The sequence below is a fragment of the Bufo gargarizans genome, chromosome 2 (genome assembly GCF_014858855.1).
Source record: "Bufo gargarizans isolate SCDJY-AF-19 chromosome 2, ASM1485885v1, whole genome shotgun sequence".
NCBI lineage: Eukaryota > Metazoa > Chordata > Amphibia > Anura > Bufonidae > Bufo > Bufo gargarizans.
This window is the reverse complement of record NC_058081.1, coordinates 67547221-67571178: the sequence shown is the minus strand read 5'-3', so window position 1 is coordinate 67571178 and position 23958 is coordinate 67547221. Positions and strand designations below refer to the sequence as shown.

Here is a 23958-nt window from a genome sequence, read left to right as displayed (position 1 = left end):
TTCTGAGGTTTCTACTAAGACTGTACCATCTTTTCTCTCTGAATTTTCGGATGTCTTCTCTGAGAGTGGAGTTCAGGATTTGCCCCCGCACAGGGAGTACGATTGCCCTATTAATCTCATCCCAGGCGCCAAGCTGCCTAAATCTCGTTTATACAATCTCTCCCAACCTGAAAGGGTCACTATGCGTGCTTATATCTCTGAGAGTCTAAGAAAAGGACACATACGACCCTCAAAGTCACCTGTTGCCGCTGGCTTTTTCTTTGTTAAGAAAAAAGATGGTTCTTTAAGACCTTGTCTGGATTTCAGGGAGCTGAACAGTATCACTATTCGTGACCCTTATCCGCTTCCTCTGATCCTGGACCTGTTTAACCAGATTGTTGGGGCTAAAGTCTTTTCCAAATTAGATCTAAGATGGGCATACAACCTGGTCAGGGTCAGAGAAGGAGACGAATGGAAGACGGCCTTCAATACCCCTGAGGGCCATTTTGAGAATTTGGTTATGCCTTTTGGTTTGATGAATGCCCCAGCCGTTTTTCAGCATTTCGTGAACAGCATTTTTTATCATTTAATGGGAAAATTTGTATTAGTGTATTTGGATGACATTTTGATTTTTTCTCCTGATTTCAAAACTCATAAGCAACACTTACGTCAAGTCTTGCTCATCCTGCGGGAGAATAAATTATACGCGAAACTGGAAAAATGTGTGTTTGCAGTTCCAGAAATTCAATTTCTGGGGTTTCTTCTCTCCGCTTCTGGTTTTCGCATGGACCCTGAGAAGATCCGCGCTGTGCTTGAGTGGGAGCTTCCTGAGAATCAGAAGGCACTGATGCGTTTTTTGGGCTTTGCCAATTATTACAGGAAGTTTATTTTTAATTATTCCTCTGTTGTTAAAATACTCACTGATATGACCAGAAAGGGGGTAGATTTTTCTTCCTGGTCGGTAGAGGCGCGTAAGGCCTTTTCTAATATCAAGGAGAGTTTTGCTTCCGCTCCCATCTTGGTACAACCTGATATTTCTCTACCCTTCATAGTTGAGGTTGATGCTTCTGAGGTTGGTGTGGGTGTGGTCTTGTCTCAGGGTTCCTCTCCTGCCAAATGGCGACCGTGTGCCTTTTTCTCAAAGAAACTCTCCTCCGCAGAGAGAGAAATTACGATGTGGGAGATAGGGAGTTGTTGGCCATATAGTTGGCTTTTGAGGAATGGCGCCATTGGCTAGAGGGAGCCAGACACCCTATTACCGTGTTTACTGACCATAAAAATCTGGCCTACTTGGAGTCAGCCAAGCGTCTGAACCCGAGACAGGCCAGATGGTCTTTGTTCTTTTCAAGGTTTAATTTTGTTGTCACCTTCCGCCCTGGGGTTAAGAATGTGAAGGCAGATGCCCTGTCACGTTGTTTTCCGGGAGGAGGGAATTTTGAAGACCCGAGTCCCATTTTGGCTGAAGGTGTGGTGGTCTCTGCTCTTTATCCTGAATTGGAGGCAGAGGTGCAGGTAGCCCAGTCAGAGGCTCCTGATCTTTGTCCTCCTGGGAGGTTGTTTGTGCCTCTCGCTTTAAGACACAAGATTTTTAAGGAACACCACGATACTGTCCTTGCTGGGCACCCGGGGGCAAGAGCCACATTGGATCTCATCGCTCGGAGATTCTGGTGGCCTGCGCTTCGTAAGTCGGTTGAGGGTTTTGTGGCAGCCTGCGAGATTTGCTCTCGTGCCAAAGTCCCTCATTCGCGGCTATCAGGTCCTCTCCTTCCCTTACCCATTCCTTCCCGTCTTTGGACACATCTGTCCATGGACTTCATAAAGGACCTGCCTCGTTCCTTGGGGAAGACTGATTCTGGTGGTGGTGGACCGTTTTAGCAAAATGGTGCATTTCATCCCTTTTCCTGGCTTGCCCAATGCTAAGACGCTGGCGCAGGCATTTATTGATTACATTGTCAAATTGCATGGTATTCCTTCAGACATAGTCTCTGATAGGGGCACGCAGTTTGTTTCCAGATTCTGGAAGGCTTTCTGTTCTCGCTTGGGGGTTCGGTTGTCATTCTCTTCTGCTTTCCACCCGCAGTCGAATGGCCAGACAGAGCGCGTCAATCAGAATCTGGAGACATATCTGCGCTGTTTTGTGGCGGAGAATCAGGAGGATTGGTGTTCTTTTTTGTCCCTTGCTGAGTTTGCTTTAAATAACCGTCGTCAGGAGTCCTCTGATAAGTCACCATTTTTTGATGCATACGGGTTTCATCCGCAGTTTGGGACATTCTCGGGAGAGGGGTCTTCTGGTTTACCTGATGAGGACAGATTCTCCTATTCTTTGTCATCTATTTGGCAAAAGATTCAGGATAATCTAAAGAGCATGAGTGAGAGATATAAGCGTGTGGCAGATAAGAGACGTGTGCCTGGTCCGGACCTGAATGTTGGTGATCTGGTGTGGTTGTCTACCAAGAATATCAAATTGAAGGTTCCCTCCTGGAAGTTTGGTCCTAAGTTTATTGGGCCTTACAAAATCCTGTCTGTCATCAATCCTGTTGCCTACCGTCTTGATCTTTCTCAGACTTGGAAGATCCATAATGTTTTTCATAAGTCCTTATTAAAACCTTATGTTCAACCCATTGTACCCTCGCCTTTGCCTCCTCCTCCGATTATGGTTGATGGTAATCTTGAATTTCAGGTCTCTAGGATTGTCGATTCTCATGTTGTCCGCGGTTCTCTCCAGTACCTCGTTCATTGGGAGGGTTATGGTCCTGAGAAGAGGATGTGGGTCCCAGTGATGGACATTAAGGCCACTCGTCTCATCAGGGCTTTCCATAGGTCCCATCCTGAGAAGGTGGGCTCTGAGTGTCCGGAGTCCACTCGTAGAGGGAGGGGTACTGTCACCACCAGACAACTGAGAAGCTCTGACAGATGCCTTTCAGAACCTCCTCCTTGAGCTTCCTTTGTTTTGGTTTTCAGTTCCTCATCTCGTTAGCCTCTCTCAGCTGTCATGTAGTTGGACTGATTGCATCCCTTTAAATTCTTCCCCATAATGCATTAGTGTGCGGTTTATACAACTTCCTGGAGTGTGTGTGCATGCTGATCCTATTTCCCAGTCTTCTACAAGATAAGTGTTGTACATTCATTTGTGATTTTATGTTTGTTGGATCCCAGGTGACCCTGACTCCCTCCGTGTTTAGTGTAGGGAGCCGGTGGTCGTGTCCCCTCACTATTATAGGGTGTTCAGGTGTTATACAGTCGAGGTACGAGGATATGCGATCATCTACCATTGGAATTTTCGCATAGGGAGAGTGCCAGGTCTGATGCAGGGGTCTCCCTTTTTGTTCCTTAGTTTTGGATCCAGTGAGTCATATATTCATTTTGTGTTGTCGTGTTTCCTGTACACCTTCCGTGACAGTGGCCCTTTCACAGAGCTTATACAATTTGACCCCGCACCGGATGCGCTTGCTTGGGATGTATTGTTTGAAGCCAAGGCGCCCAGTAAAATGTGTAAGGGACTCGTCTATGCAGATGTTTTGCTCAGGGGTATACAAATCTGCAAATTTGGTGTTAAAGTGGTCTATGAGGGGCCGAGTTTTGTGGAGCCGGTCAAAAGCTGGGTGGCCTCTGGGACGAGAGGTGCTGTTGTCACTAAAGTGCAGGAAACGCATGATGGTCTCAACAAATCGTTTCCTGGACATGGCAGCAGAGAACATGGGCATGTGATGAATTGGGTTCGTGGACCAATATGACCATAATTCATGCTTTTTTGTCAGGCCCATGTTGAGGAGAAGGCTCAGAAAAGTTTTAAATTCAGAAACTTGGACGGGTTTCCACCGGAAAGACTGGGCATAAAAGCTTCCCGGGTTGGCGGCTATAAGTTGAGTGGCATACCGGTTTGTTTCTGCCACGACTAAGTCCAAAAGCTCCGCAGTCAAGAACAGCTCAAAAAAAACCAGTGCCGATCCGATCTGAGCTTTCTCAACCCGAACTCCAGACTGGGCGGTGAAAGGGGGAACTACTGGTGTGGCTGAAGTTGGGGGCTGCCAATCAGGGTTTGCCAGCACCTTAGGGACTCTAGGAGCTCTACGGGCCTGTCTGTGCGTGGCTGCGACGGGGGAACTAATGCACGTGCCACTGTACCAGCTTTAACTGCCCTTCTGGTGCTCGCCACTTCACCATGTTCTACGGCAGTGCTGGTACTAGGTCCAGGATGGGCTGCGCTGCTGGTGTATGCCTCACCACGTAATCCGACAGCGCCAGCCCCACTCTGCTGCCCTTGCGCAACCTGTGGTCTAGCAACATGGGGCCGGGTACGCCTGGTGGTATCAGGGACCTCAACCTCATTGTCCGAACTTTGGGTCAGACTGCCACTGCTTTCTACAGGTTCCCATTCCTCATCCGACTGGGTCAGAAGCCTGTAGGCCTCTTCAGAAGAATACCCCTTACTTGCCATTTGGTCAACTAAATTTAGGGGGTATTCCCTGAGACTGCCCTAGAAAAAACAGCAAGCCTGTCTTACAAATGGGAGGCTAACGAAGTACCGGAGGCCGCTGCGATTGATAAAAATATCAAAACGTTTTTTTCTTTTTATCGCCGCAGCGCTTGTAAAGTGATTGTGCAGTGATAAAAAAATAAATAAAATTTTGTCACTGCGGCGGGGCGGGCGTGGGGGAACGCACGTGTGGGCGACCAATCAGGCCTGATCGGGCAAACACTGCGTTTTGGGTGGAGGGCGAACTAAGGTGACACTAATACTTTTATAGATCTGACTGTGATCAGTTCTGATCACTTACAGATACTATAAAAGTACAAATGCTGATTAGCGATACGCTAATCAGCGAATCAGTGACTGCGGTGCGGTGGGCTCGGCGCTAACTGACGCTAACTACCTAACAAAGGGGCCTAAACTAACCTAAAACCTAACCGTCAATACTAGTGAAAAAGAAAAAGTGACAGTTTACACTGATCACTTTTTCCCCTTTCACTAGTGATTGACAGGGGTGTTCAAGGGGTTAATTGGGGTCATGGGGGGTGATCTGGGGGCTAAGAGTAGTGTTTGGTGCTACTCACTGTGATGCCTGCTCCTCTGCTGGGACCAACCGACGAAAAGGACCAGCAGAGGAGCACAGAAGCCATTTAACACCTGATATTTATAAATATAAGGTGTTAAATGGCTTCTGATTCGATTTGTTAAAAGTCACCAACCTGCCAGCACTGATCATTGGCTGGCAGGGTGGTGACGAACTTCGGATGTAACGATTCCCTGCCCGCGACTCGCGAGATGACGCGCTGGCACGTCCAGGAGGAACAACAGGGCCACCGCCAGGATGCAATTCTGCGTGCGGCAGTCCTGAGGAGGTTAAAACATACTGCAAAAGCAACCAAAGAGCTTTTTAAGGGAAAGAAGTGGAATGTTATGCAATGGCCAAGTCAATCACCTGACCTGAATCCGATTGAGCATGCATTTCACTTGCTGAAGACAAAACTGAAGGGAAAAATGCCCCAAGAACAAGCAGGAACTGAAGATAGTTGCAGTAGAGGCCTGGCAGAGCATCACCAGGGATGAAATCCAGCGTCTAGTGATGTCTATGCATTCCAGACTTCAGGCTGTAATTGACTGCAAAGGATTTGCAACCAAGTATTAAAAAGTGAAAGTTTTATTTATGATTATTATTATGTCCCATTACTTTTGGTTCCTTAACAAGTGGGAGGCACATGTGCAAACTGTTGTAATTCCTACACCGTTCACCTGATTTGGATGTAAAGCTGACAGTCTGCAGTTAAAGCACATCTTGTTAGTTTCATTTCAAATCCATTGTGATGGTGTATAGAGCCAAAGATGTTAGAATTGTGTCGATATCCCAATATTTATGGACCTGACTTTAGAATCTGACTCTCCTTAAGTCAAGGACATGCAAAAAGATCACAATAGTGATGCAAAGCCAAGGAACGGTCAAATATGCACAATTTATTATACAGAATATTTGACATGACAGATCCCTGCTGTTGCTTCAGTGTTGCAATCCTTTTGCAAGTCCTTGACATAAGGAGGACAAATAAAATAAAAAATGAATCTCCTGGGGGTAGCTAAAGTGGGAATATTTGAGTAACATGATTGAAAGATCTTCATCCTGTGAGTATACTGGATCTTGCACTGATGACCATGTGTTAATATACCTCACTATTGCATAATTTGTTCACATTTTTTCAAGATGTTTAGCATATCATCTGTGATGTGAGGTTGTCCATAGAAACACAAAGTGGAGATCGACTACACATCTATGGAAGGATCTGAACATCATCTGTGACCATAATAGTTCTAAATGTGTGTATACCTGATCCAAATCTCTTAATGTGGTGGTGGGCTGTGCAGTTTTATGTGTTTTTACCGCTGTCACTCTCTAGTCTCTGGTGAGGGGATTATGAAAGAAACATTAAATAGATGAGATTCCCTGCTGTCATTGGTTTCCATCACATATCATGGGTATCATTTTGTCATCTACTGCACAATATAGAGCATCATTGGCATGAAACAGCATAATGCTGTTTTGTTTTTGTACATTGATATTGCTCCTTTTTATTATTGGAAGTCTACAATTGATGGCCATTATGGTTAAGTCTTCCATTAAGCTGACAAATAAAGTTTCCTTTGTCCCTTTTCTATATTATCCAAGGCATCAAAAATGAAAAATCAAGCAATTTTGCTATAAGTCTTGAGTAAAAAAAAAATTGTTTTATTTCATTTATTCTTGTGCAGAAACAGTCGTCATGGTAACAGACAGCAAACAAGCCCCGTGTAGTCTGATCCTGCAGTCATACTCTCTTTCTTCTAGCTATAAGCAGTGGCATAACTACCGGGGAAGCAGGGGGCTCGGCCTGACAAGTCTCAGATTATTTAATACAGCGGCAACCCCTTCACATACAGTGCAGCTCGACCCTCCGGTGCATCTTACTGTCAGACAGCGCAAGCCGGTACAAGTCGGCATCACGCTGGTCTAATTAGGCCCACCTACCAAGTTCTGACCTGACCTGAGGAGGAGGAGGGAGCAGCAGGCGTGAGAAACAGCAGTGCAGCGCACATCAGTCACTACGCTTTTCAGGCATGTCTGTGCCCGCTGCCTGTGTGCCCCCCTTGCTCCTCCCTGGCTCTTTCAGCATATTCCTGCTCTGACTCTTATCTGAGCAGCTGCACCCCTGGCCCTTATCTGTGCCCCCCTAGCCTGTGCCCCCCTGGCTTATGTCTGAACCTCCCTGGCCCCTGTCTTAACCCCTGTGCCCTGGCCCCTATCTGTGCCCCCTCCCTGACCCTTGTCTGCGCTCCTGGCCCTTATCTGTGCCCCCCCGGCCCTTGTCTGCGCCCCTGGGCCTTATCTGTGCCCCCCTTGGCCTTTGTCTGTGCCCCTGGCCCCTGTGTGCACCTCCCTAGCCCTTGTCTGTGCCCACTTGGCCCCTGTGTGCGCAACCCTGGGCCTTTCAGTGCAGCCACTGACCCTTATCTGCGTCCCTGGCTCTGGCCTGTGCCCCCCTGGCCCTTGTCTGCGAACCCCCCTGGCTCTTGCCTGCCCCTACCCTGGGCCTTGTCTGTGTCCCCCTGTACTGTGCCCCCCTGGCCCCGTTCTGCGTCCCACTGCTTGCTGTTCTGCCATCTACTACTGCTTATTTTGTTACTCTTATATATGCAGAGGTTGTGCCCTTGTATGTGCCATAATAAGCACTAGTGCATGGCGGAACAGTGGGCAGAAAGGGGAGGCTGCCCTGTACAATGACACTACATGACAGACAGTGTGTGTGTGTATATATGTATATATATATATTATATAAGAAAAGGATGGCGTGGCAGCCTGATCTGGTCTAGATCGTGACTAGCCAAAGGAGTGGGGTTTACACAGGAGGAGGGAGTTGCGAAGCGTGGGGGGCCATACAAAAATTAGCTGGGGGGCCCAGTCACTTCTAGCTACGCAACTGGTCATAAGGTAGGGTGCAAATAGAAGGAATTATGAGTGCAGGATCAGACTACACAGGATATGTCTGCTATTTGTTACCACAGAGATGCATAGGTCTGCATAGCAGCTGTAGACGCAAAGGGGGTGATTTATCAAAGAATGGAATTTTTTGCTTTGAAATCACCTGCTCTACCTGAGGATGCGTCTAATTTTTGACAAGGTGCAGGCATTGTCATAATTTAGTAGCTTCATCCAGCTGTCCCTGCTCTGGAATGAAATCTACAGTAAAAAATGATTGGATATTTTAATCAACACCTGGAAAGTTGCTTAATTTTTGTTGAATGCATTAGGACAATAGTAGAAATGGCTGAGAATGTGCAAATACACAGGTGGGCAAAATTGTTGGTACCCTTCCATTAAAGAAAGAAAAACCCACAATGGTCACTGAAACAACTTGAAACTAACAAAAGTAATAATACATTTTAAAATTACTGAAAGTCAGCCATTGAAAATCAGACATTGGTTTTGAATTGTGTTCAACAGAATAATAATAATAATAAAAAACTAATGAAACTGGCCTGGACAAAAATGATGGTACCCCTAGAAAAAAAGTGAAAATGGATATCTTAAACTATGGTGTGTCCTATAATTAGCATCACATGTATTTTTAAACTTGTAATCAGTCAGTCAGTCTGCCTATTTAAATTGTAAAAAGTAGTCACTGTGCCGTTTGGTTTCATGGTGAGTACCACACTGAGCATGGACCAAAGAAAGCTAAGGAGAGAGTTGTCTCAGGGGATTATAAAGAAAATTATAGGTTAAACGTAAAAGGCTATGAGACCAGCTCCAAACAGTTTGATGGCCCTGCTACTACAGTTGCACATAATATTCAGAAGTTTAAGGTTTACGGGACTGCAGCCAACCTGCCTGAAAGTGGCCGTAAGAGGAAAATTGATGACAAATTGAAGAGATGGATAATACAAATGGTGACAAAGAGCCCAGAACAATTTCCAAAGAGATTAGAGGTAAACTATAAGGTTAAGGTACATCAGTGTCAGATCACACCATGTATTTTTGTCTTATCCAAAGTGGACTTAAAAGATTTGAACACTGATGATCTATCTTCAGGATAGGTCATCAGTATCTGATCGGTGGGGGTCCAATAGCCACTACTTCCGCTGATTAGCTGTTTGAGAAGGTACCAGTGATCCTGTGAATGCCACGGCCTTCTTGCTACTTACCAAGTACAACGTGTCGACTCTGGCCTAGTAATTGCTAATAGCAGGCTGAGATGCTCAAAGGAGCGTTGGTGCCTTCTCAAACAGCTGATCAGCATGGGTCTCGAGTGTTGGACCCCCACCAATCAGATACTGATGGGTTATCCTCAGGATAGGTCATCAGTATTAAAATCTTGAAGAACTCCTGTAATAGAAGACAACCAAGGAGGAAACCAATGTTCTGGGAGAATGTCCTTTGGACCTTTTGGCAAGTCACATCAGCTCTATGTTCACAAATGCAAAAATGAAGCATACAAAGAAAAGAACATTGCACCTACTATGAAACATGCTGGAGGCTCTCAATTATGCTATTGGGCTGCTTTGCTCCATTTGGTACAGGGTGTCTTGAATCTGTGCAGGATGCAATGAAATCTCAAGACTATGAAGCAATTCTGCCCAGCGTAAGAAAGCTTGGTCTCTTTCACCGGTCATGGGTCCTCCAACAAGATAATAACCCAAAACACACCTTCGATAAGCCCTGATCTAAATCCTATTCAACATCTGTGGAAGGAGCTGAAACATGCGTCTGGAGAAGGCACACTACAAACCTGAGACATCAAGAGCTGTTTGCTCACGAGAAGTGGGCCAAAATACCTGTGGACAGGTGAATGAATGTTACAGATATCACATGATTGCAGGCTTGCAGTGATTGCCTCAAATGGTTGTGCAACAAAATATTAAGTTAAGGGTACCATATTTGTCCAGACCAGTTTCATTAGTTTGTTGTATACATTATTCTGTATTATTCTTATGCTGTACATTATTTGTCAGTTTCAAGTTATTTTACTGACCACTGAGTTTTTCTTTGTTTAATGGAAGGGTACCAACTAGAGTTGATCAAGCACCATAGTGCTAGGGGGCTCGGACCGAACACCCGGGGATGCTAGGGTGCTCTACTGAGCACCCAAGCACAATGGAAGTCAATGGGAGAACCCGAGCATTAATCCAGGCACCCCCTGCTCTGAAGAGGGGAGTGTGGTTCATTTGAAACGTTCCTAAATTGATGGAAACACCACTGAAATGGTTTGGGAACAGCATGGGGTGGATGTCTAGATGCATCTTAGACTCCCAGGTCTCTGCTGGGAACGATGTTGTCCGAGTAGTACGCCACTTTTACAGACTGACAATAATACGCACTAAACCAAAGATAAAATCGATTTTAGACGGAGAAAAAATTGTTAGGAAACATTCTTTTCTGTATATTTACTCGCCAAAAATTACAAGGAAGAGGCACTCCGATACAACATGTATATCTCATAAAGGAGGGCCTCATTCACATTGTGTTACAATTGTTTAGGTAGTGGGACTCCTACAATCATAAAGCCTATGCACTAAGGGAAAGGGCTGCCAGAAATTACAAGGAACCAGTGCTCAAATACACCCTTTATTACACATAAAGGAGGGCATCATACAACCTTGAAAAATTATGATTGATGGCCTGCTGGTGAGCTGACCCTGTAAAAGATTTTAGGTGTGGGCCTGTTGGTGAGCCGAAACTTGTGAAAGATTTTAGGTGAAGCCCTGGTAGTGAGCTGACCCTCTAAAAAATTATATGCGAGGGCCTGCAGCTGAGCTGACCCTCAATAAAATTATATGCAAGGGCCTGCTGGTGAGCTGACCCTGTAAAACATTATATGCAAGGGCCTGCAGGTGAGCTGACCCTGTAAAATATTGTAGGTCGGGGCCTGCTGGTGAGCTGACCCTCTAAAAAATTATATATGTGAGGGCCTGCAGCTGAGCTGGCCCTCTAAAAAATTATATGCGATGGCCTGCGGCCGAGCTGGTCTTTTAAAAAATTATATGTGAGGGCCTGCAGGGGAGCTGACCCTATAAAACATATATGCAAAGGGCATATATGCGGGGGCATTATTTGCGACGAATAAGCATGTTGATATGATGGAAGAGGAGGAGGATGAGAAAAGGAAGATTCAACCATATACCCTTGTTTGTGGTGGAAGGGGTGCATGAGAATACAGTATATTCAGTACATTATAAACAACACATTTAAAGTGTCTTTATGTTCAGCCGCTTTCCTCTGGTGGAGTTGAGAAGTCTTGGTCAATCCAGGCCTTGTTCATTTTTATGAGAGTCAACCTGTCAGCATTTTCAGTTGACAGGCGGATACGCTTATCTGTTATAATGCCACTAGCCGCACTAAATGCCCGCTCAGACAAAACGATGGCGGCAGGGCAGGCCAGCACCTCCAAGGCGTAGAGCGCCAGTTCGTGCCATTTGTCCAGCTTGGACATCCAGAAATTGTAAGGCACTGAGGGATCATTGGGGACGCTGACACGGTCTGCTATGTACTCCTTCTTCACCATCTTCCAAAGATTTTTCCTCCTTGTGACAGTACGCCGCGCATCAGGGTGAGGGTGCTGGTGGGGTGTCATGAAACTGTCCCAGGCTTTGAAGAGTGTTGCCCTGTCTCTGTTGAAACTGCTGTTTGTTCCCTTTGTCTTCCCTCCTCGGTTGCCCAAGGAACTACGGACTCTTCCACCAGCGTTGTCAGATGGAAATTTTTCTAGCAATTTTTTAACAAGGACCTTCTGGTATTGCACCGTTTTGCTCGTCCTCTCCACAGGAGGAATGAGAGAGGAGAAGTTCTCTTTGTAGCGGCGGTCGAGAAGGGTGAACAACCAGTAATCCGTGTTGTCTAAAATGCGTATAATACGCGGGTCGCTGGAAAGGCAGCCTAACATGAAGTCTGCCATGTGTGCCAAAATACCAACAGGAAAGAATTCGCTGTCGTCATCAGGAAGACTCTCAATCTTCTCATCCTCTTCCTCCTCTTCTGCCCACCCACGCAGAACAGATGGAATTAAACTTCCATGGGTACTACCTTCTGTAGTGAAGGCAACAGTCTCCTGCTCCTCCTCCTCCTCCTCCTCATTGTCCAATTAGCGGTGAGAAGACAAACTGAGGGTGGTCTGACTATCACCCTGAGTAATGTCTTCCCCCATTTCCACCTCTTCCACATGCAAAGCGTTGTCCTTAATTGTGAGCAGTCAGCGTTTGAGTAGACACAGAAGTGGGATGGTTACGCTGATAATAGTGTTATAACTGCTCACCATCTGTGTCGATTCCTCAAAGTTTATTAAAACCTCACAGAGGTCAGACATCTATGCCCACTCCTCACTTGTGAATAGCGGAAGCTGACTGGAGAAGCAGGCAATGACCTTGTTGCAGCTGGTATTCCACTACTGCCCTCTGCTGCTCAGAAAGCCTGGCCAACATGTGGAACGTGGAGTTCCAGCGCATGCTCACGTCGCACAACTGTAGATGACTATAGATGACTTGCAGAAATGTGCACACACACGGCGCATCTTCACCAGTAGCTGAGGCAAATTGGGGTAGGTTTTCAGAAACCGCTGAACCACTAAGTTTAAGACGTGGGCTAGGCATGAGATGTATGTGAGCTTGCCAAGCTCCAAATACGCCACCAAGTTACGGCCATTATCAGACACAACCATGCCTGGTTTTAGGTTGAGTGGCGAGAGCCACAGCTCAGTCTGGTCTCTTATCCCTTGCCACAGCTCTGCGGCGGTGTGCTGTTTGTCACCTAAGCAGATCAGCTTCAGCACGGCCTGTTGATGCTTCCCTGCTACAGTGCTACTCTGCTTCCAGCTACTGGCTGACTGGTGCTGCAAGATGAGAATTCAAAGGTGGAAGTGGAGGAGGAGAATGAGGGGTTGCAACCACTAATGTAGGTGGTGATGGAAACACTGATGGAATTAGGGCCCACAATCCTTAGTGTCGGTAGCACCTGTGCCATCCCAGGGTATGACTCGCTCCCGGCATCCACAACGTTCACCCAGTGTGCGGTCAGGGAAATGTAGCGTCCCTGGCCGAATGCACTTGTACATGTGTCCGTGGTTAAGTGGACCTTCTCAGTAACTGCGTTGGTCAGGGCACGTGTGATGTTACGGGACACATGTTGGTGTAGGGCGGGCACGGCAGACCTTGAAAAATAGTGGCGGCTTAGGAGTGCGTACTGCAGGACGGCCGCCGACATCAGGCTGCGGAAGGCCTCAGTGTCCACAAGCCTAAACTGCAACATTTCCAGGGCCAGTAATTTGGAAAGTTGCTCATTTAGTGCTATGGCTTGTGGGTGGGTGGATGGGTATTTGCGTTCAAATGCCTGGGGTAAGGACATTTTGACGCTGCACTGGGTCACAGAAGTGGATGTAGTTGCTGATGGTGCTTGCGAAGGTCCAGGTGCAGGGCGGGAGGCATCTGGGCCTGCGCCTTTGACAGGGGATTGGCCAGCACGTAACACAGGGGAATAGGAGGCAGTGGTGTGACCCTCAGAAACAGACTGTGGACCCAGGCGTTCTGCCCTCTTATTACGGTGCTTGGATGCCATGTGGCGGATCATGTTGGTGGTGGTGAGGTTGATAGTGTTCACGCCCCGGCTCATTTTGGTATGGCACAGGTTGCAAGTTACTATTCTTTTGTCGTCCGCACTTTCCTAAAAAAACGCCATACTGTGAAACACCTACCCCTTGGCAAGGGAGATTTCCTTAAGGGGGTGCTCCGTGCAACAGTTGCGGGCCTCTTTGGTATGGCCCGCCTTCTCCTTTTTGACACCCACTGCCTCTTTCAGCCTGTTGTGGTGCAGCAGATCCCTCCCCCTCTGTACTGCTGTCCTTGCTCGGCTTTCCACCTTCCCAGGTTGGGTCAGTGACTTCATCATCCACCACCTCCTCTTCCACTTCCTCACTCTGCTCATCCTCCTGACTTGTTGACCTAACCACAACCTCAATGATCGACAACTGTGTCTCATCCTCTTCATCAACCTCTTGAGACAGTAATTGCCGTTGACTTATTGGCAACTGTGTCTCATCATCATACACCTCATTAAACAGTCATTGCTGTCCCCCATCTTCTTGTGACTGGGGATGCTCAAGAGTTTGGGAATCAGACACAAGATCTGTCCCTCTTCAAGTGTGCTTAGCAAAAAGGCCAATTCAAAGAAATGGCGCAGAAAATAGCTCCTCGGAATTGCCGAGTGTGGGATCACTTGTTTGCCCAGACTCTCCATGGTGGGAGGAAGGAGGATCTGGGTGAGGATTGTGTTGAGCAGACGCTTGGCTACCGAGACTGGACTTGGTGGAAGACAGGGTGGTGCTTAAGCGACTGGAAGCATTATCTGTGCAATCCAACCGACCAACTGGTCGCACTGGTCTGACTTTAAAAGTGGTGTCCTGCGCCACCCTGCAAACTGGGACATGAAGCTAGGTATCGTGGATGATTGTTTTTCTTATTTTTATATGCCTCTGCGTGCACCATCAGCATCATGGCCACTTCCCCGTCCTTTTCTGCTCGCCTTCTTTATATTAAATGTTATATATTCTTGAAAGTCTGTCACATGTACAGTAGCATAGGATTTGGAAGTGTATGCGCAAACAAATTTGAAAAGGTATTTAGGATGTGGAAACGTCACACAGGAGATATCCCGCAGATAATTTCAATGCTGTCACCAGCGGCTAATAAAAAATTACAGGGAATGTCACAGGTATTTGGAATGAGGAAACATTATACAGGAGAGGTACCACCAGTAATGTCACTGTAATGTCACTGTCCAAAGCGTCTACGTAAAAAGTACACTGTACATCTGTGTCACAGATACATTTTTTAAGCGCACACGTTACACTGGAGATGTGGCCATGGTAATGTCACTATCCGTAGCGAACACCGTCTATTGAAAAAGTACAATAGATGTCACAGGTATTTTTTGGATGTGCACACTTTACACAAGAGATGTGGTGCAGCTAATGTCGCTGTCTCCAGCGGCCTAACTATTGTACGCTATTTAGCGCAGGATGCGCTAAAAATAGATATTGCTGCCACACACAATGGTCCTTAGAAGGACTGGGGGTCTGTAAAGTTTTAGCTATTTAATGCAGTTTGTGCTAAAAAAAAGATATTGCTGCTGCCACACACAATAGTCCTTAAAAGAACTTTTGGGTCTCTGAAAAGTTTTGGTGGTAAAAATATTCTTAAATCACTCCCTACACTCTCTGTCCCTTCCTCAGAACAGCTCTCCCTGAATAAGAATCATCCGAACATGCGTCATCGGGTGCTACAGTCAGGTCCATAAATATTGGGACATCTACACAATTTTTACATTTTTGGCTCTATACACCACCACAATGGATTTGAAATGAAACAGACAAGATGTCCTTTAACTGCAGACTGTCAGCTTTAATGTGAGGGTATTTACATCCAAATCAGGTGAACGGTGTAGGAATGACAACAGTTTGCATATGTGCCTCCCACTTGTTAAGGGAATAAAAGTAATGGGACAGAATAATAATCATAAATCAAACTTTCACTTTTTAATACTTGGTTGGAAATCCTTTGCAGTCAATTACAGCCTGAAGTCTGGAACGCATAGACATCACCAGACGCTGGGTTTCATCCCTGGTGATGCTCTGCCAGGCCTCTACTGCAACAGTCTTCAGTTCCTGCTTGTTCTTGGGGCATTTTCCCTTTAGTTTTGTCTTCAGCAAGTGAAATGCATGCTCAATCGGATTAAGGTCAGGTGATTGACTTGGCCATTGTATAACATTCCACTTCTTTCCCTTTGGTTGCTTTTGCAGTATGCTTTGGGTCATTGTCCATCTGCACTGTGAAGCGCCGTCCAATGAGTTCTGAAGCATTTGGCTGAATATGAGCAGATAATATTGCCCTAAACACTTTAGAATTTATCCTGCTGCTTTTGTCAGCAGTCACATCATTAATAAATACAATAGAAACCAGTTCCATTGGCAGCCATACATGTCCACGCCATGACACTACTTCCACCATGCTTCACTGATGAGGTGGTATGCTTAGGATCATGAGCAGTTCCTTTCCTTCTCCATACTTTCCTCTTCCCATCACTCTGGTACAAGTTGATCTTGGTCTCTTCTGTCCATAGGATGTTGTTCCAGAACTGTGAAGGCTTTTTCAGATGTCGTTTGGCAAACTCTAATCTGGCCTTCCTGTTTTTGAAGCTCACGAATGGTTTACATCTTGTGGCGAACCCTCTGTATTCACTCTGGTGAAGTCTTCTCTTGATTGTTGACTTTGACACACATACACCTACCTCCTGGAGAGTGTTTTTGATCTGGCCAACTGTTGTGAAGGGTGTTTTCTTCACCAGGGAACAAATTCTTCGGTCATCCACCACAGTTGTTTCTGTGGTCTTCCGGGTCTTTTGGTGTTGCTGAGCTCACCAGTGCATTCCTTCTTTTTAGGAATGTTCTAAACAGTTATTTTGGCCATGCCTAATGTTTTTGCTATCTCTTTGATGGGTTTGTTTTGTTTTTTCAGCCTAATGATGGCTTCCTTCACTGATAGTGACAGCTCTGTGGATCTCATCTTGAGAGTTGACAGCAACAGCAAATAGCACACTTGAAATGAACTCTGGACCTTTTATCTGCTCATTGTAATTGGGATAATGAGGGAATAACATACACCTGGCCATGGAACAGCTGAGAAGCCAATTGTCCCATTACTTTTGGTTCCTTAACAAGTGGGAGGCACATATGCAAACTGTTGTAATTCCTACACCGTTCACCTGATTTGGATGTAAATACCCTCAAATTAAAGCTGACAGTCTGCAGTTAAAGCACATCTTGTTCGTTTCATTTCAAATCCATTGTGGTGGTGTATAGAGCCAAAAATGTTAGAATTGTGTCGATTTGCCCAAAATTTATGGACCTGACTGTATGTAGCACCCGATGACGCGTTCCAGCCAGCCAATCACTGTAATGCCAGCAGCCAACATGGCTACAGCATTACAGTGAGGGCAGTACTTATCTGCACATTTTTATTGGCTGCGTAGACCGAGCATGCTCGATCATCACTAGTACCAACAATGTTGTCCATTTGTGTACGAGTTAAAATTTCAGTGGTATATTTGTGTAAAGTTGACCTTACATTTTGAGAAGTCTATGGTTAGTGGCATATCTGTCTGATTTAAACAGTCAAGCTTCAATTGTTCTCTTTTCTATGAGAAAAATTTAGTATTGCTTCACAGTTTTTTTCTAACATATCAGGCTTTTTGTGTAACATCCATAATTTGTAGTTCTCTTTTTCATCATTGCAGCAAGTTCTAATTATGTAATTTATCGGTTCAGCTCGAGATACTGTAACTTCAGAAAGATTCTCTAACCTTTTAGAGGGTTATCTTCTTTCACACATTGAAGCTGATCTTGTTGAGCGATGGTGACACTTGTAAGACCTGAGAATGGAAATAAAACATTTAAAAAATTATGTAAACTTTTTTGTCCCAGGGAACCCCAAATCTGTCAGATAGGTCATCAATATTAAAACCCTAGAACTTTAGGGGAAGAGATACTTAAAGGGGTTCGGCACTTTCATTTAACTGATGATCTATCCTCTGTTCTCACTGTTTACCGCCGGCCTACTGACGTCACGACTAGTATCAACTAGCGTGGGTGGGGCTAAGCTCTGTTCACTTGACTGGAGCTTAGCCGCGCCCACGCTAGTTGATACTAGTCGTGACGTCAGTGGGCCGGCGGTAAACAGTGAGAAGGCCCCGGAGCCGCTGGAGCGCCGGTGCCTTCTCAAACAGCTGATCGGCGGGGATCCCGTGGGTTGGATACAGAGGGTAGATCATCAGTTAAATGAAAGTGCAGAACCCCTTTAAAGCACTTTTTTTTTTGCTTTAGTCTATTCTGACAGCAATAACTTGTAATATTGACTGCATTAGTATTTGAGACCTTGTGTTTTTTTGTGGTTTTTCATTCGTGTGTTAGCATTAAAGGGGTTCTGCACTTTGTTTAAACTGATGATTTTATCCTCTGGATAGATCCGGCGGGGGTCCGACACCTGGGACCCCTGCCGATCAGCTGTTTGAGAAGGCAGCGGCACTGGAAGTAGTGCCGCGGCCTTTTCGCTGTTTACTGCAGGGCCAGTGACGTCACGACTAGTATCACTGGCCTGTGCGCAGCTAAGCTACGTTCCCTTGAATGGAGCTTAGCCCCGCCCAGGCCAGTTGATACAAGTCGTGACGTCACTCGGCCAGCGGTAAACAGTGAGAAGGCCGCGGTGCTGCTGGAGCGCCGCGGCCTTCTCAAACAGCTGATCGGCGGGGGTCCCGGGTGTCGTACCCCCGCCGATCAGATGCTGATGATCTATCCAGAGGATAGATCATCAGTTTAAGCAAAGTCCAGAACCCCTTTAAATATCTATAGTTTGATAAATAGAAAAAAAAGATGAACTGTTATTGTTATTTTTTTTTTTTACTGTTTTAACCTATTTGATGCTTATGACCTTTAAGACATGAATGGAATGTTCCTTTGGTAATTTAATTTTTACACTGATAACTAATTATTCCCTGATTCATTAGAGAAAGGACCACAAGTATAGATGGCCTTGCGGTTCACCCGTTTCGCGGCGAACTTTGCTCATTCGCGATTCGCCGGACATGTGAACATATGGAGATATTCACATGCGCCATATTTTTTTGCATAGAGCTGAACTTTGACCCATGAAACATCCATCAGGTGGGACAGGACAGCCAATTGAGACGTTTTAGCACATGAACACACCCCCACCCTATAACAGAACCCGATCTGGCAGCCATTTTACATTTAGTTTTTTGCCAGTGTAGGGAGAGGTTGCTGTGTGGAGCAGGGACAGGCTGTTAGGGACACCAAATGCTAGCTAATGGGGTCAAAAAAGTCCTTCTAAGTACTGGTATAGGTGTGCTATCGATAGGTGTGACATACAGAGGGGTGTGATATAATTATAATATACTTCTAACATAGAAAGTATATTATAGTGCATTTGTATTGTGCAGCAGTTGTGTGTGGTTCTGTTGCAATACTGCAGCTATATAGAGGGACAAACGCTATTGGAATAACTAATTGCAACTGGTGTGATATACCAGTTGCCCCCCAAAAAACTGATTGAGGCAGGAGTGTGATATACTGTACTTATATTATACTTTCTATATAGTGAATTTGTATTGTGCAGCACTTGTGTGCGGTTCTGCTGAGATATCGCAGCTATACAGAGGGACAAATGCTATTGGAACAACTAATTGCAACTAGTGTGATATACCAGTTGCCCCCCAAATAAACTAATTGAGGAAGTGATGTGATATACCTATAATATAAATACTGATTGAGGGGTGCTATATACCTGTTTCCACCAAATACTGATTGGGGGTGCTATATACCTGTTTCTGTCAAATACTGATTGAGGGGTGCCATATACCTTCCTCCACAAAATACTGATTGAGGGCTGCGATACACCTGCTTCCACAAGATACTGACTGAGGGGTGCCATATACCTGTTTACGCCAAATACTGATTGAGGGGTGCTATATACCTGTTTCCGCCAAATACTGGTTGAGGTGTGCTATATACCTGTTTCTGCCAAATACTGATTGAGGGGTGCTATTGTTATATGCCTTCTTCCACCAAATACTGATTGAGGGCTGCGATACACCTGCTTCCACAAAATACTGATTGAGGGGTGCTATTGCTATATACCTTCTTCAACCAAATACTGACTGAGGGCTAAGATACACCTGCTTCCACAAAATACTGATTAAGGGGTGCGATATACCTTTTTCCACAAAAAACTGATTGAGGGGTGCTATTGCTATATACATTCTTCCACCAAATACTGATTGAGGGCTGTGATACACCTGCTTCCACCAAATACTGATTGGGGGGAGCCATATACCTGTTTCCGCCAAATACTGATTGAGGGGTGCTATATACCTTCCACAAAATCCTGATTGAGGGGTGCTATATACCTGTTTCCACCAAATACTGATTGAGGGGTGCTATATACAAGTTTCCACCAAATACTGATTTGGTTACCTTTCACACACGCTTCTGTTGCTATTGCCCTTGTTACCGGGTATCCTGCTCCATATCTAGGGTAGGCCCCAGACGCTTCTTGTGGCTGGCAGCTATGGCGTGTGTGATTGGTGATATTTGGTACATCTGTGAGATGCATGCAGCTATATGTTACTCTGGGTGAGGTTACATCTCACCTATGTTTATGTGATTCAGCACCCGGTATTCTTGGCATGTTCCCCTGTCAGTATGGTATTTGTGAGGGTGAGGGTTTGTGGCTCCATTACACAGGGCGCCCCATCCTCCCAGTACCTTGTGCCTTTTGTTATTGTATGTTTGTGGCCGGGGCTATGTGTGAAAGAACCTACCGCCCTGAAATACCCCCCAAACAGAACTGGCGGCTTGAGTTGGGGCATAACCGCTTCCGTCGAGAGTACACCTGAAAGAGGGTATACCCTATGGGAGAATGTAAAGGAATGGGGCGGGCTGGGAGGGGAACACTGCTGCCGTCCGTCGTCACATGGAGAGAGGTATGAGCCAGATATAGGCCAGTACGCCCCTCCCACAAATACAGGCCAATGAATCGGCCTTGCTACTTGTGGCCGGGGCTATGTGTGAAAGAACCTACCGCCCTGAAATACCCCCCAAACAGAACTGGCGGCTTGAGTTGTGGCATAACCGCTTCCGTCGAGAGTACACCTGAAAGAGGCCAAAAACCCAGCATGAAAATACAAACGTGTTTATTGACATATTACAACGCCAAATTCTGAAAGGCACAATGAATCTCACTGACAGGGTTCGGAACATACCGGCTGTAACAAGATGACCAACTTACGAATAATGTGAGCTGGCACCTGATTCCTGGAAGCGGCAGAGGCTGCTCCTATCCTGAACGAATGCCCTGACACCGTGAGGGGGTCTAAACCTAAATTGGCCGCCAGTATGCGTGCGTGCGCTATGAATTGGGATGTGGACAATGCTGCTGTCCCGAAGGGTAACAGTGGGGTGTCAGTGTCGCGACTGGCCAGTGCCTCTGACAATTCCTGCAGAACATGGACCGGACACCATTTGTGTGAGGTGGGGAAGAATTTGATCTGGGTAGAGGGACCCGACTGGGAGGTCTTGGTCACAGGCAAAGACAAGACAAAGCCCTCTGGGCTGGGAACCAACTGTCGGCGGGACAGGAAGGGGCCGCTAAGTGACAGTGACGTGAACTCCCCCGGCCTCATGAAGCCGTAAAAGGCCAAGTAAATGGCAGCTTTAAGTACTAAGCTTTGCAGAACCCCGAAGGGCCTAAGGTCTAACAAATCGGACATGCCGCTGAATATAGGGCCGGACACGGGCTGTCTACGGGAGGTGACACCTGGGGTACAGTTCTGTAAACCTTTCAACGTGGCCTTGACCACGTGACTGGAAAACAACGACGTTCTTTCTGGCTGAGAGCGAGACAAATGATGTTGGACCCCTGCCAGGTAAGTTTTGACGGTGCCGGGAGAAAGGTGCATGTGCTCATGGCAGTACCCGATGAACGCCAATATGAAGTCTATATGGCCCAGGCCACCTCGGGGGTGTTCCTGCTGGAATTTGCAGTACAACCGCCAGCCGGTGTTGTATGCCCTGGTGGTATTAGCCGAGAGCGACCTGGCAAACAGCCCATGGGCCGTGGTCAAGTATTGGTTTAACTGAGAAAGAGCGTGGCCGGACGAGGAGACGGGGTTCTCGATGTGTCGGCTTCGGGGCAAACCTGGGAAAATAAAGAGTAATTCAGCTTAGCTAAGGCGTCAACTGCTACTACCTGCGCATCACATATGAGGGAACCACAGAATAAGAAGTTGTGTAGGAGTGACAACTGTACCAGACGTCTCATCAAAGACATGACCAGTTGGGACCTGGATTTGCCACTGTCAAGGATAGCCAGGGAGGAGGGACTAGCAGAGGCGAAGACCACGGTACGGCCTGTCCACTGGTTACCTCAAACGCGAGCCGCCGCCACTACGGGATACAAGTCCCTAGCCTCCGTTGTCTGGGGAACTCCCGTGGTCTCGCAAATCTCCTCCGGCCATGCCCCGTTCAGCCAATGGGGGCCAAAAATAGCAGCGAAACCAGTGCTGACCCCGCTGCTGGAGAATATGACGGGGGAGCTATGCGAGACCGCCGGGACAAACATGGACACGCCATTCCAATGACTCAAGAAGTGGTCCCACATGCTCAAATCTGCTTGCGCTTGACTGTCCAGGAATACTGGACTATCCTGACAGGGAGCTGCTGAGAGAAGTGGCAACAATCTGGCTACAAAAGACATACCCTGGGGAATGACGCGCATAACAAAATTTAACATGCCTAACAACGACTGTAGTTCCACCTTGGTGGTGATCCTCCCAGTGACGAAACTGCGAATAACTGCCCGGACCCTAGCCAACTTGTCTTCTGGCAACTTTGCTGACATGGTCTCTGTGTCCAACACGATGCCCAGGAAGGTGATGGTGGTCGCAGGACCATCCACCTTCTTGGGGGAAATGGGAACCCCTAGTTGGGCGAAACAAGCTAACAAGCTCTGAAGATCGCGACGCGAGCCCTGTGGAGATTCGATCAGCAAAAAATCGTCCAAGTAATGTATCACGTGTTCGCAACAAAACCTGTTCTCGAGTATCCAGTGCAAGGCTTTCGCCAGCTGATCGAAAATCCAAGGGCTGCTACGGGACCCGAAAGTCAACTTTGTGGCGAAATAATAAAGGGAATTCCACTTGATCCCGTGCCACTGCCAAAGTTCTGGCCTGATAGGCATCAACTTGAAGGCGTCTGATATGTCCGCTTTGGACAAGATTGCCCCAGGGCCTGTGGCAAGGATGAGTGCAATAGCCTGATCGATGGAGGCGTACACCATGCTGACCTCCTCCGCTGGAATAAGTGAATTCATACTGGGAGTAGCTAACCCGTGAGGCGCTGACAGATCGAAAATCAATCTCTCTTTGCAGCTGAACTTTCCCGTGACCACCCCTATGGGGCTGACCCTCCAGCATTCGAATGGGGATGACAAGAAGGGGCCGATGATGTATCCCTTGTCTAGCTCCAACTGGAGGAGTCTATCTATGGACCCGGGGTTGAGGGATGCGGACTGCAAGTTCCTACACTCATGGGTGTGGTCCGGTAACGCCACAAGACCTGTGTGGAAACCATGGGTGAAACCTGACACAAGAAAGTCACAGAAGGAAGCATCCTCATGCCCCTGTAAGTACAATTCCAAGAGGTCTACATTTACCACGCTCATGCAATGTTTATCGGTTTTTAATGAGCAGGCAACTTTCGGGTGGGCTCGAAAACAGTTGGCGCAAATGTGCAACAGACGGCACTGACTATAATTGCAAGTGGCAAAATTGTAGTTGTTGCAGATTTGCGACCTGCCCAGATACTTGATTGGCCGGCCGAGTTTATCAACCGCCGAATTCTGCTGGATGCCAGTCGATGGACCAGGAATAGGAGGAGAAGGATTGGACCTTGGGGCGCTTGCGGCATTATGACACCATTCTCCAGTATGATAGATAGACTGGCATGAAGAGCATGCCGGTGCTTTAAGCCCAGCGAAGTGCCTACAGAATATTTCTGTGTCTATGTTGGCCCAGTTGGTAGTAAACTGGAACTGACTGAGCGCAGCTGCTGCCTTAGCAGAAAACGAGCAATGGTAATCATAAAACCCGAAGCCTCCGTACTTGTAGCCCAACTCAGTGACCCTGAAGAGATACAGGTCCAACTCTTCTCTCCTATCTGGTCGTACCAAACAGATGATATCTTGGTAGAGACTAAAGGCAAGTACAAACTCCGGAATCGTCAACTTCCTGCTAAGCCTAAGATCGCGTCCCTTCAGGACGACAGAAACATCGCCGCACGCAATGACCCTATTGTCCGATAAGTCACGAGTGGCAATTAGGAGGGAGGCTAGGTTCACGTCTC

At 46.6% G+C, this 23958-nt stretch overlaps 1 protein-coding gene across 2 annotated transcripts in view; it reads right to left on the bottom strand.

The window, feature by feature from the left end:
• LOC122929443 (adhesion G protein-coupled receptor E3-like) overlaps positions 1 to 23958 on the bottom strand; it is a 174870-nt gene that overhangs the window by 133339 nt on the left and 17573 nt on the right. For both annotated transcript variants that reach the window (XM_044283007.1, XM_044283008.1), the window contains exon 2: positions 17346 to 17414. In XM_044283007.1, the coding sequence (XP_044138942.1) occupies positions 17346 to 17414 (69 nt within the window). The remainder of the gene's footprint in view (positions 1 to 17345; positions 17415 to 23958) is intronic.